Source organism: Vulpes vulpes, chromosome 12, assembly GCF_048418805.1.
Source record: "Vulpes vulpes isolate BD-2025 chromosome 12, VulVul3, whole genome shotgun sequence".
Taxonomy (NCBI): Eukaryota; Metazoa; Chordata; class Mammalia; order Carnivora; family Canidae; genus Vulpes; species Vulpes vulpes.
The window spans coordinates 131,882,495-131,895,470 of record NC_132791.1 but is presented as its reverse complement, the minus strand read 5'-3'; the positions used below and the strand labels follow the sequence as shown (position 1 = coordinate 131,895,470).

At 63.5% G+C, this 12,976-nt stretch overlaps 2 protein-coding genes and 1 long non-coding RNA gene across 8 annotated transcripts in view; 1 reads left to right on the top strand and 2 right to left on the bottom strand.

The window, feature by feature from the left end:
• Nucleotides 1–944, bottom strand: part of SPNS2 (SPNS lysolipid transporter 2, sphingosine-1-phosphate) — a 26,147-nt gene extending 25,203 nt beyond the window's left edge. For 2 of the 3 annotated variants that reach the window (XM_072729970.1, XM_072729971.1), the window contains exon 1: nucleotides 414–944. In XM_072729970.1, the coding sequence (XP_072586071.1) occupies nucleotides 414–774 (361 nt within the window). In that variant the 5' untranslated portion in view covers nucleotides 775–944. The remainder of the gene's footprint in view (nucleotides 1–413) is intronic. The other variant, XR_011995860.1, reaches the window with a different exon arrangement.
• LOC112924764 (uncharacterized) overlaps nucleotides 1–12,976 on the top strand; it is a 13,528-nt gene extending 552 nt beyond the window's left edge. The window contains exons 2-4 of one of the 2 annotated variants that reach the window (XR_011995862.1): nucleotides 9,811–9,903; nucleotides 12,271–12,358; nucleotides 12,849–12,976. This is a non-coding gene — a long non-coding RNA (uncharacterized lncRNA). The remainder of the gene's footprint in view (nucleotides 1–9,810; nucleotides 9,904–12,270; nucleotides 12,359–12,848) is intronic. The other variant, XR_003235956.2, reaches the window with a different exon arrangement.
• The window catches only part of SPNS3 (SPNS lysolipid transporter 3, sphingosine-1-phosphate (putative)), a 29,368-nt gene continuing 25,094 nt past the window's right edge, over nucleotides 8,703–12,976 (bottom strand). For 2 of the 3 annotated variants that reach the window (XM_072729976.1, XM_072729978.1), the window contains 4 exons: nucleotides 12,872–12,937; nucleotides 10,027–10,125; nucleotides 9,771–9,942; nucleotides 8,703–8,982 (listed from right to left, as the gene is read on the bottom strand). In XM_072729976.1, the coding sequence (XP_072586077.1) occupies nucleotides 8,909–8,982; nucleotides 9,771–9,942; nucleotides 10,027–10,125; nucleotides 12,872–12,937 (411 nt within the window). In that variant the 3' untranslated portion in view covers nucleotides 8,703–8,908. The remainder of the gene's footprint in view (nucleotides 8,983–9,770; nucleotides 9,943–10,026; nucleotides 10,126–12,871; nucleotides 12,938–12,976) is intronic. The other variant, XM_072729977.1, reaches the window with a different exon arrangement.

The following is a 12,976-nucleotide window of genomic DNA, read 5'->3' as shown; positions in this document are numbered from 1 at the left end:
GCGGAGGAAGGAAGGAACTGCCCCGCCGCGGCCCGACACACCGCCTTGGCTGGGGGAAGGGGAAGGGGAAGGGAGGCCCGGGAACCTGAGGCTGGGGCGGGAGGGGCGCGGAGGGGACTGTCGGAGAGCAGGACAACGGATGGGCCGTCAAGGGCTGGCGAGGACGCGCGGGCTACTCCAGGGATGGGGACTCCTCCAAGCCCTGGCCCTGTGGGGCGGAGGGAGTGCAGGGGGCGGTCCCCGGGTTGGGCCCGCGATTCCCCGGGCATCCTTGCCCCGCTGCGTCCGGGCAGAAGGCCCTGAGACCCCGACGGAAGGCTGAATACCGGAGGCCCCGGGACCAGAGGCTTCCCGGGGTTCCTCCAGGCGCGGGGGGGGGGGGGGTTCTCGGGCTGGGCGGGGCACCCGCTCACCTGCCACGGTGTACCTGTCCAGGTAGTTGAGCACGTTGCCCAAGCTGAGGATGGCGGCGGCGGCCCCGCGCCCGCGGCCCGAGCTGGCGGGTTTGGGCTGTTGAGCGCCGGGGCCCTTGGCAGCGGCTGCGCAGCCGGGGGCGCCGGGGGGTCCAGACGGGGCCCGCCTCACGCTGCCCGACAGCGTCTGCACCTCGTCGTCGGCCACCGCCGCGCCGGCAGCGCCCACCGCCCGCGCCCCGCAGCAGCCGCCGCCTCCAGCCCCTCGCTGCGCCCCCCGGCGCCGGCGCCGCCGCTCAGCGTCCGCCTCCTCCTCCTCCGCGCCGCCCGCCGCCGCCGAGGCGCATTCCAGGCACATCATGCCTGCCGGGGCGGGGGCCGGGGCCGGGGCCGGGGCCGGGGCCGGGGCGGCGGGGGGCGCGGGGGGCGCGGGGCGCAGCCCAGGAGCCCTCAGTGCGCGCGCGCGCCGCGGAGCCGCCTCTGCACCATCCCGGCCGGCCGTCGGCTCCTGCGCTCCGGCCCGCGATCCGCGCTGCGCCGCCGCCGCTCTGACAGCTGCGGCCCGGCCCGCCCGGCCCGCCCCGCCCCCAGCCGGCGCCCAATCGCGAGCGGCTCAGCCGCGGCCCCGCCCCGCACGTGCTGCCCGGGGCCGCCGACGGGGGCGCAGTGGGTCGCGCGGCCGTGGGGCAGGGGCCGGGGCTCCCGCGCGGCCCCCCGCGGCCCCCCGCGGCCCCCCGCTGCCCCGCGCTGCCCCGCGCTGCCCCGGCGCGGAGGGGCTCGGGGCTGGGGGCGCGAGGAGGGGCTCCGGGGGCGCGCAGGGAGGGCCCGGAGCCAGTGTTCCCCATCGCCCCCCACTGGCTCCCACTGCCTGAGCGCGGAAGGCCTTGGGCGGACGCGGGGAGGGGCCGGCCCAGGGCGGGAGACGGGAGAGGGTCTCTGCGGGCGCGTGGGGTGCCTGCCCTGAGGGCACCCACCCGGAGAGCCTGAAGATGACCGTTGGGGGCTTGCCCAGTCCCCAGGCCTCTGCCCCGGGGAGACCCAGATCCAGCTGCTGACTTCTCCCAGGTCCCATTCCTATGTGCGCTCTGAGACCCTCCCCAGGTTCCCGTGGGGGCCCCCAGAAACACTGCGTCCACAGGGGCCTCCCCAATCTTCAGACCTGCGGCTGCATGCCAGGAAGGGACAAAGCCCTGAAAGGAAGACCCCGGGCAGACCCCTCACTCTCTCTAGGACTCAGTGCCTCTCCTGGGGTTGACAGGAGGCCAGGATTCAGTTGGGAAGCCTATGAGTGGTCACCACCTGCTATGGAGGAGGGCAAGTCTGCGTCTGTGGCTGGTGGTTGAGTAGCTTCTGTGTCAAGGGCCACAGTCCCCGCCCTCCCCCATCTCAGGGGTGCTATGGTCCTGTGTCCCCCTTCATCTGTTTGAGGCTTCGAAATTAAAATCCCGTACAAAGGGACATCTCGGTGGCTCAGTGGTTGAGCATCTGCCTTTGGCTCAGGGCATGACCCCAGGGTCCTGGGAACGAGTCCTGTGAGTCCTGTATCGGGCTCCCCACAGGGAGCCTGCTTCTCCCTCTGCCTGCCTCTCTGCCTCGTTCTCTGAGTTTCTCATGAATAAATAAACAAAATCTTAAAAAAAAAAAAAAAAAAAAAACTTCCATACAAAGTGCTGAGGATAAAATGTCAGCACCATATAGAGTCTGCAAATCCAGGGTTACCCCCATGTTCCACAGACCCATCCCAGGGCCCAGAAGATACCCCATTGTGGACATGCAGCAGGTTGGCAGGGTTGGTGCTGACCTGGGGCTCTGAAGCCACCCTCCTGGGCTGGGGGTTCAGTTCCCGCTGCAGGATGTTCTGTACGCAGAGTCCACAGGCAGGTGTGTCCCACAAAATTGCTGGTCATGGTCTCGGCATAGCCATGGGGGGACGAAGCACGAGGTATCCCTCCCTGCTGAGAGCAGAATTAATCCCCACGCTGGTGTTTCTTGGCGCCTTGGAGGTGTGTTGGGTACAGCCAATGGTCATGGGGAGGCCAGGAAACAGATCCCATCCTGAATGTTCCTTGCTGCCTCCTCCCAGATGGCAGCCAGGTGAGGGAAGTTCTCGTGGGTGCCCTGGGACGACAGGTGCTCAGTAGGCCAGCACAGGCCTAGGAGTTCCACAGACCTGGGGCTGGGCCCTGGCAATGCCCCTCAGAACTGCGGGGTGGTGCCAGCAAGGGGACAGCCCCTGCAGTGGGGCTCTGTCCAGCTGTGGTGGAGACACAGCCATGGCTCTAAGCTCAACCGCAGGGACCCCTTCCCAGTCGCCAAAATTCCTCCTCCATTCAGCCATAGCTCTGCCCAGGGAGACAGTTTCACACTTGGTCAGAAAGGGGAGCACTCCCTTTCCAGCTGCCAGTAGACCCAGAGCAGGGGAAGAGGTCAGAGTTTTCAAATCTGGTGTGTGCGAGGGGCGGGGGGGGGGTTCTCTGAGCAGCTATTCTTACTGTGTGGGCTCTTCTGGGATTTTAACTCAAGGACAGTCTGTAGAGCAAGTCTCTGGATGGATCCTGGGCCACCGAGGCCAGGACGGCAACCCTTTGTGACTGTGTGGCCCTGGGCAAGTCACCGTGGTCCCCCAAGAGTTTCTGGCAGTGTCATGGGACCATCAGCCCTAAGACTTGTAGGGTCCTTATGTCCATCTCACCGGGGAAGAAGCCAAGGCCCGGGGCAGAGAAGGTCACAGATCTGGTCAATGGCAGGACTCACACAGAACCCTGGTGCGCCTGCCCCTGATGCGGCGTGTCCCATGCCACCCCACGACACTGCCCTGGGCTCTGCTGGGACTCAGCTTCTCAGCAGCCCCATCCGGGTTGCTCTGACCTCAGTGATGGCTAAAGGCCTTCAGTGTTCACTCGTGGCGCCTGGACAGTGGGCACCGGACATTACTGGCTGGTATTCCAAAGGCAAGTGTATTTAGGAAGTGATGGGACAAGCACAGAAGACTAGGCCTTTTGGAGCCTTGGGCCTGAGGGCATACATGGAGCGTCCTGGGAGGAGGCATAGGCTGCTGTCTCCCTGTGTGAACCTGCCTGCAGCACATCCTGTGAGGTGTCTGGAGTGTTGCGACCCCCTCAGGAACACCAGCGTCCCCAGGCTGCCGACTGGGAGCTCAGGCCTCCGACTTTGTCCTTATGGGGCACACAGCTCTCAGCAACCATACCCGGGCCCTGGATGCCCCGACGTCCACCTCTAGACGTGCCCCCCCCAAGGCCCATGTGCATGTTTCCCCCGTGGGTTCTTAGCTCTGTCAGAACTAAGGCCTGCTCCACCCTGCATCATTTATCTCTTGGCAAACAGCACTATCACCCACATGGTCACTGAACATGAGGCCACCTGAGATTCCTCCCCCAACGACCCCATCCAGGGCTTGTCCACTTTTTCGCTTTAGAATCCCAGGGTCCCCGTCACTCACTGACTCGGCTCAAACCTCTGCGGGTCTTAACCTTTGTAAAACTCAACTGCCCAGCACCAGCTGCCCCAACATCCCCCTCCCCGTCTTTTCTCCATATTTCTGGCCAATAACTTCCTAAATCCCACCCATGACCGCATCAATACCTTGCACACCACCTTCCCACGGCCTCCCATTGCCCACGGGGTAAAAATACCTAAACCTCTTAACGCCGTCTGCAGGACCCATCATAGCCCGACCCACGCGAGTCTGCAGCCTCGGATCCACGCCCCTGAAAACAGAGCTCCTTGAACCAACAGGGATCACACTTTCTGGAGCCGGGGGGAGGGTGACGGGAATTGGGGTGCATGTCTAGAGACCCTGCTCTCCCTGCAACGCAGTGCTGTTCAGGACCACGGAGAGCAGCACCCAGGAGCCCCCTCCCCTGTGCTTGGCCACTTCTGTCCAGGGGAGGGGGTTGGCTCGGCTCTCGCCTCCCATGGCCCCTCAAACACACAACGCAGCCCCCCTAGATCCACCTGAAAAATTTCCATTTCCTCCTCCGGCCACTTGAGCGACCTGGACACACCTCCTTCATGCCAAACTCATTGCGTTGATCATGTTTGTACATCAGCACCCCCACCCACCCTCCCCACCCACCATCCGTGAGTCTCGGGGGGCTGATCCATCTGCACAGCCCAGTGCAGGGGAGGTGCTCAGAGAGTGTTTGTTGATTGAATGAGTAAATGACATTTAGCAGGTGCTCAGGAAGTGTATGCAGATTTGCATCACGTCCCTATTGCCCCAGTGACTCAGAAGCCAGCCAGATTCGTCTCCTGGCCCCTCTGGAAAAGGCGTTTTGTCCCCGACTGCCTACCCACGTTGCTTACCCTCCCCATGGATCAGCAGGTCAGTGGCTGCTGGCCCTAGGGAGACAGCGCCCCCCTCGGCTCCTGCGCTCACCAAGCATCCTCTGAGCCTGGGCGCGCTGTGTCAGTTCTGCTCCAAGTGCTCTGTCCCTGCCTCTCCCTCCTGCTCAGAACAGATGGCTCTGGGTCCCCGCGAACACAGAAGTTCCTGTTCTGTCATTCGAACATTTTTAACGCTTTCTGAATTAGAGAAGTGTCAGTCTCCTCTGATGGTGGACTCAGGCTGATGGAAACAAAGGCTCCCTTCAAGGAAACTGAGCCCGGTTTCTTCCTGGTCATGCCGCCGGGACCAGCCGCCCGCCCCAGCTCTTGCAGTGGTCACCGTCTTTGTTTTTGTCTGTTTTTTTTTTTTCCATTGCTGTTCTGTTTGGATATTCAGAGTCCACCCCCTTCCCAGTAGCACCCTGGCTTCCTGGGCCTGACGGCGCTAAAAATCCAGGAAGGGCCATCGGGTCCAATGGGACCCTCTTTTTTTTTTTTTTTTTAATTAATTTTTATTGGTGTTCAATTTACCAACATACAGAAAAACACCCAGTGCTCATCCCGTCAAGTGTCCACCTCAGTGCCCGTCACCCATTCCCCTCCAACACCCGCCCTCCTCCCCTTCCACCACCCCTAGTTCGTTTCCCCGAGTTAGGAGTCTTTATGTTCTGTCTCCCTTCCTGATATTTCCCAACATTTCTTTTCCCTTCCTTTATATTCCCAACGGGACCCTCTTGTCCCAGGGTTTAAATCTTGAGGAGGGAGGCAAGAAGATATGGAGAATCACCTGGCACTTTGGTGAAGGTCCCCAGTAAGACAGCCCCGGGTCTGGCCCCAAATCGGCATCATCCCCAGCAATTCTGTGAGCTCCCAACATGCTTCCAACAAGTTCCTCTGTTGCCCGAGGTGGCTACTCGGTGTCTTGTGCATGCAACCCCACAACCCCACAGAGTCACACAGGAGGAGTACATGGGGCCAGGCAGCTTCCTGCATGGGCTGAGCTTGGCACCACGGCCTCCCGCCTACTCCGTCCCTAAAGGTTGCGTTAAACCCAAAACTTCACATTCCCACTGTGCAGTGGAGGACAGATGGACAGACGCTCCAGGGAGTGAGCCACATCTGGTGCTGCGGGGGGATGAGCCAGGGCTAGAGTGACCCCTCCCCCACGAGTGCGCTCCACCTTCGAGGCCTGGGGTCGGAGGAGAGCCCAGCTGTAACCACGGCCGCACACCCTCACACGCGGACTCAGAAGCAAGCACACTCGGGCACACCTGCATGCTGGGATGAATGCTGGGAGCTGGAATGCACGTGGCGTCCGTTGGGGAAGAGCAGTAAACATACTGAATGGGTGGGGTGGGCGTGAGGACCTGTCCTGCTGAGCCATGCACCTGACATGCGGACCCACTAAGAGCATCAGACCTGGGATCGTCGGCCGCCAGGTGTGATGCGTGGACCAGCCTCCCCCTGCCACGGGGGCCTGCGCTGGGCCCTACAGGATGCATACCTGCCGCCAAGGGCAGGGGCTCAAGGGACCGCCCAGCAAGGCAGGGGTGCTGGGAGCATGAGCAGAGCCAGGGAGCACCACTCACACAGCAGACCTGGTCTCTCCCTCCCACAGTCCATAGGCCCTGCCCTGGGGGAAGCGCCCTGGGAGTTCCTGGGTGTACACTGTGTCCAGCCGGGCCCAGTGAGCCCCACCCGGCCCGCCCAGCGACCCAAACACCAGGAGGCTGTGACTCAGGAGAAACCACCCTGGTTCCGGATTCCAGCCCCAGCTCCTCAGCCGCTCAAGCCCCTGGTCCCCGCCAGTCTCTCCTGCCCCAGAGCACACTCCCCTCCAGGGGCAGGGACACCTTCTGCCCCCCACACCTGCTCTTTGCTGGCTCCCCCCACACACCTGCTCAGAGGGGGCTCCTGGGGGGCAGCAGGGGCTTATTGGAGGCATGGAGGGGGCTCCTGGGGCCATGGGGGGCAGGGGGCTCCTGGGAGACAGTGGGGGCTCCTGGGGGCTTGTTGGAGGCACGGAGGGGGCTCCTGGGGGGTAGTGGGGGGGGCTCTGGGGGCCGGAACCCCTCCGTCTGCCCACAGCTGTGCCTCACTCAGCCTGCTGCTCTCTGCCCTGTGTTGGGCTGTGAGGTCCAAGGCCAGGGTTGGAATCAGAGTCGCGGCTCAGCACCTGATTCTGGAACCTGCACGTATGGGGTTTCTGACCTTTCGCCCCTTCTCCCCCCCGCCCTCCCCCCGCTGCTGGGCTCTGGGGTGGCAAGGGGAGTGGCTGTTCTGAGTTCTGGGAACCCTCGCCCATTTCCTAGGAACTGAGCCTGTCAGGGGTCCAGGGACCCTGGAGCAGGTTTTCTGAGGGCTGGATCCAGGCTTCGAAAACCCCACAGCGAGGGTTGGGAAGGCCACACTCATCACCCCTGACACACAGCCAGTGGTGCTGAGTGGGACAAGGCATTCTGGCACCCTGCACAGACCAGGTGTCCCCCCAGGAGGAGCAAGTGTTGTCCTGGGATCTACACGTGTGTTTCATCATCCTGTTTTCGTACCGAGCTCCTGAACCCCCAGAATGTCCTAAATCCTGGTACAGAGACCCCAAAAGTGTCTTGTTTGTTAGCGAGGTGGCACTGGGACCCCAGTAAGGGGGCTGGTGGCAGGAGAACCACCCCCGGTCTGTCTCCTGACCTCTGGGTACCGACAGGGGGCAGGAGGTCGAATCAATCACCTGCGACCAATGGTTTAATCAATAGTGTCTGAGTAATGAAGCCTCAGTAGGAGCCAAGAAGGACAGAGTGAGCTGGGGGGGTGCTGGCTGGGCCCTGGGGAGGGTGTGGCAGCGCTGCCCCTTCCCTGCACCTCGTCCTGGGCATCTCTCCACCTACGGCTCCCGAGTCGTGTCCTCTTATAATAACCCGAGGATGAGGCGTGTGATCCGCTCCCACTGACGCATCAACCTAGGGACGGGGTCATGGGAACCTCTGATTTGGAGCCATTTGGTCAGAAGAACGGGGAACAGAAGACTTGCTCCTGGGGTCAGATGCAGGGGTGGAGGCGGCCTGTAGGATGGAGCCCTTACCCTGTGGACTCTGACCCTACCTCCACGGACACAGTTGAGGGCTGGAGAGCTGGCTGGTGCCAGAGGCCTGCTGGGGGTGGGTGGGAACCCTGTGGTCATGGTTACAGGGCACAGGTCCCTTACCAAGCAGGCCTTTCCTTCTAGTTTCAGGGATACATGGCAAACTGTGGGTGGGGGGCTGGTCCTCCTGGGGCAGCCACTCCTGAAGAAGGGCTGAAACAGGGTTAGGGAGCAGGGGGGTACTGGGCAGGAGAGTCCAGCTCTGGGAGTTTGGCCATTCGCAGTCAGGGCAGGGAGGAGGGATGAAGCAGATAGGGATCCAGAGGTAAGCGTGAGCCTGGTGGCCGCTCAGCCCACAGCTGCAGGAGGCCCCGGGGTGGGGGTGGGGGGACACTTGTGCTCACGGCATAGAGAGAACACGCTTCCCCACTGCTGCCCGCCTGGACACTGCTGGGGCCCTGCAGGCCTGCTGCTCTGAACCCAGCAGGCAGCAAGTGTGAGTCCCACAGAGCCAGCTGTCCCCGTGCACCCAGTGGGATCGGGTGTAAGCAGCGGTGGTGGAGGGTGGCGGGGAGCGAGTACCACCTCCTCCAGGAGCCCATGTGGAAACCTCTATCAGAGACTGCTGGGTGACCCCCACCTGCCCCACCTCTTGTTTGGAGGGTGGCTCAGGCCAAAGGGCGTCCTGCGGCCTCCTGACCTGCAGGAGGAGGGACGGAGGGGCCCAGGGCAGGGCCTCCCAGAGACCCTTGCGGAGGAGCCACCCTGTACCCCCCGGGGCTGCCCACCGCTTCCCCACCTGCCCCCACTCCCAGCAAAGACGCCTTGAGGAGCAGATAACAGGTGGTGAAAGGCCGACACCCTTGCACTTTGCACTGACCACACTTTAATCAGACCCAGGGGCCAGTGGGCCAAGGACCCCAGGCAGCAGACAGAAGGGATGGCAGGGACGGAGAGGACAGCTTCAGCCCCAACCCAGCCTTGGCACTGCTGGCTCCCCCAGGGGGCAGCAGGTGCAGCCAAAGGGAGGGGTGCGGCCTGGTGAGCACAGGCCTGCGCAGGGGCCAGGGTCTCAGGGTGCCTCTGGGACAGCCCGTGGGTGGGAAAGCAGGGCTCGGCTTTCCTCCTTGGTGCTGTCGGGGGTCCCTGTGGAAGGAAAGACACTCGGCCAGCCGCAGGGAATGCACATGGCACCCTGGCCCCAGGCCCGCACAGTCCTCACCTCCACTCTCAAGACAGACTCCAGGACCGACCACCTCCCCGCACCTCTCTGGCCAGCACCCAGGTCCGCCCCCTACCTCCTGGTGATGCCAAGCCTCCCGTGGCCCCGCCGCCCTCCCAGCCCCAGTCTGCTCCCCACACAGCAGTCACATTCTAGATAAAATGCCCGGATCGTCTGCAGACACGACACATGGGCTCTGTCTCCAAGCAAGGCCGCAGTGCTGTTAAGGCCCCCTGACTCCCTGCTGTGGCCCCATCACCACTGCCCTCGCCCCTCCCTCTGGCCCCACAATCCACCGGCCTCCCTGCCATGCCATCACCTCAGGGCCTTTGCATTCACTGTTTGTCTGCTGGGAGCCCCTGCCTTACCTCCTCCCAACCTTTACAGCCCCACAGTCGGTCACCTGCACAGTGAGGACCTTTCGAATGCCACAAGCTGCTCCCATGCATTCCTTTCCCCTACGTCACGCCTCTCCAAGACCCTGGTCCCTGTGTACTCCCGTCTCTTGCTTGTCCCATCCCTGCTCTGGATCACGCACCCCATGAGGGCTTGGACCGGGAGCCCTGTCCCGACACCTGGCACAGAGTGGGGGTGCAATGACGGCTTCCAAGGAACCAACACAGGAGCAGACCTCCAAACCGAGCGGCTGGGGGTGCATGTGCTGCTCCCGTGAGCCTGGGCATGGGGCCTGGTGCAGGTGGGGGCGGAGTACCTGGGCTGGGCCTCCGGGCCTGAGTCTGGTCCCTCTCCAGGTGCAGTGCGGTCAGCAAGAAGCAGCCACCACCCAGGGCGATGACGAAGGCGCAGCACAGGAAGCTATGTTGCAGGCTGAGGAAACGCTGCAGGTAGGAGTCGGGGCGTCGGGCCCTAAGGGCACTGGACACCTGCGCAGAGAGGCTGTTGTGCCCCCGCTGACCTCACACCCATCCCCGCATCCCTGTGTCCCCGCAGACAAGCGTGTCCCTTACAAGTCCAGTGAGATAGGGGCTGCCGGCATCCCCCAGGATGTGGCCCGCCGTGATCTGAAGCGCCTCTGCCGTCCCCCGGCACCGGGGCAGCACCACAGACTGCAAAACACAGGAGCACAGGGCACGAGGGTGCCCCTTCATGCCCCCTCCCTGGGGATCCACCCGAGATGCCTCCTGCAAATATTATGTAGATCTCACACGTACACATCGTGCACTCACTCAACCACTCCCAGGGAGGTATGGTTATCATGCCCATGTCACAGATGAGGAAACTCTCTACGGGAGGCCACATAACCGGCCTGGGGTCACTCGCCAGGAGACAGCAAGGCTGGGATCCCACCCTGGGCCTGCCGCTCCAGGATTGACCGACAACCCCTGCCACCATGTGTTACCTGCCTGGGGTATGTGTGGGGGGGGGGCTGCCTGGTGGTTCCCTTGTGTCTGCTCCCGAACACTTGGGAGACCGAGAAGGACCAGGAGGCCACCCTCGCTCCACCCCGCCCCTGGGTCACTGATGCACAGGGAGCCGAAGGGTACTGTGGGCAGGGACCCAGTGAGCAGAGCCGTGGAGGCCGGGGAGTCGCGGGGCAGGCCGCAGGGCCTCGGACAGGCCTCAGTCCTGTGGCTGCTCAAGGACATGGAGCCACTCTAGCTAGAGGAGCTGGACCGGCCACCAGGCCAGAGCAGGAGCTGATTGTGGCTTCGCCCAGTGCTGGGACTCTGCTGTGAGGGTCCAGGGCAGCCGGCTCCCCAGGACTCTGAGGTGCAGGGACAGGTGGACCCTCCAAGGGCTGAAGAGGCCGGGCTGCAGCTAAGACCCTCAGAGTCAAGTCCCTGGGACCTGGGGGCCCAGAGCAGCCCTTATGGCCAGGGCAGGAAGTGTTTCCCCAACCTGCTCACCCTGTGGCCTCACAGAGCCCCGGGGTGGAGGCAGGGGCCGGGGCAGCCCAGCAGGTAAGTTTAGAGGGGAGAGGCTCTGGTCTCTATTCTGGGACAAAACACCTCCGTTCCTGACTCTCCTTCCTCACAAGACCTGCTCCATTTACAGTGGGGAGCATGAGCGGCACCACCTAAGGGCCTGCAGTGTGTGGGGCAGCAACGGGAGGTGCGCAGGTCTCCCTACGTGGCTCTCACATCCCACACGCGGGGGTGGGCAGAGCAGGGCCCCGGAGACCAGGGCGGGGGCGCCTGTGGAGGAGGTGGGGGGAGCCAGGTGGCTGGATGCTGGGACCCCACAGGACAAACCCATTTCTGCGCTGTTCCTGGGGGGCACAGGGAGCTCAGCCTGGGGGGACTCCAGCCCAGCCTCCTGGGCAGCAGGACCCTCCAGGACCCTCTGGGCAGGGAGGTGTGTGCGAGGGGGGCCTGGGATGTCAGGAGGCAGGTGCTTCTCAGGGCTCAGGGAGCAAGCTCCCCATCAGGGGCATGTGGGGTCTAGTCAGAGTCCTGGGGAGCTGGCTGCCCTGGACCAATGTGTCTAAGAGGCCACCTCTCACCAAGAGGCTTCTGGAAGGTGGGAAGCTGGGGGAAAGGGGCGCAGATGTCCTCTTGGGAGGGCGGGCTCACTAAGCTTTGCTGCTGGAGGCCTGTGAGCAGGGGCAGGACCGCGGGGAGCACCTGCTGTGTGGTTCTGGACAGCTGCTCCACACAGCCAGGTATGTCCAAGCACAGCCAGCAGGCCTGTCCCCCAACTTGCCCTGCCCGGCCCTCAGCACACGGCTCTGCCTAGAGCCGGCTTCTGTGGGTTCATCATTCTTGCACACGCAGTCCTTACACATCTGCGGGGCGGCCACGTGTTGAAGGCCCAGGCCGTGAGGGTGCAGGGACTACAGGGGTGGCTCTCCACTCCACCGAGGCCCCGGAGATGTGGGGGTACAGGGTAGCCAGGATCCCCGGGCCTCAACGTGGCAACCCCTGGGGTTGACCTCCTGTGCCCTGGGGCTCCCCTGCCTGCTAGCCGTGCACCCTGCCAGGCCAGGTGGGATCCCTCCTCCCTACCGACCAGGAAAAAGGACTGAGGCCCTTCATTGGTGTGGGACCCAGTCTGGGCTGGAGCCGGGGTCTCATGTCTGTAGGAAAGAGCAAGGAAGACCCTCCTGCCCTGCCGCTTACCCACTCCCTGGGCATCAAAGGGCAGCTTGTCCACACCCACTGAGCCTGGGCGGTCTACACAGGGAGTGAGCCCCCCATCAGTGACAGTATTCAAGCTGCCCTTGATGGCTGAGATGAGGACACCTCCCCCAGGAGCCAGAGGACAGGACCAAGGAGAGCCCTGCGAGGCACCCCGACCAAACCCTCATGCCACTCATTCCACACTCACGATAACCCTCAGGTATGTCACCCTGTCGTCCACACGGGGAGACCAAGGCCCAGGGACACAGAGTGATTTGCCCACGTCCTGCGCAGCTGGCAGGTGGTGGAAGCCCATGTGAGCCTCCCACTCTGCACAGGCCCCAGGCTCCCCAGGTCCCCTGCGCAGCACTGGCAACGCCAGCCTCCCAGGAGGCAGGAGGAGGGCTCGTGGGTCCCCCAGCCCGTCCACACACCCAGAGCACAGGCCAAAGGGAAATGCAGGTGAGAGAGGGGGCGGGCTGGAAGTGGGAGCCCTGGAGTCACAGTGCTTGGGCCTGTAGGTGTTGTGTGACCTCAGGGCAGGCATCTGCCCTCTCTGAGCTGCAGACTGTAGGCGGGCAGGGGATGTTGGAGTGCATCAGGAAGGTCTGGTCCCAGGTAACTGTTGAGCGAGCCTGGCCTCCTGCCCCCTGGTCTCTGAAGCGCCCCCTTGCCCTGACCTGGATATCCTTGGGCTCCCTCCGCTCCAGGCGAACCAGCCCCACACACCTACCAGCAGGATTTCGGCAACCACGGCCCAGTTGCAGGACAGAAGCAGCTCCCCAAGCGCCAGGAACACCTGTGGACAAGGGCGAGCGTCACCCTCCTTCCTGCGACC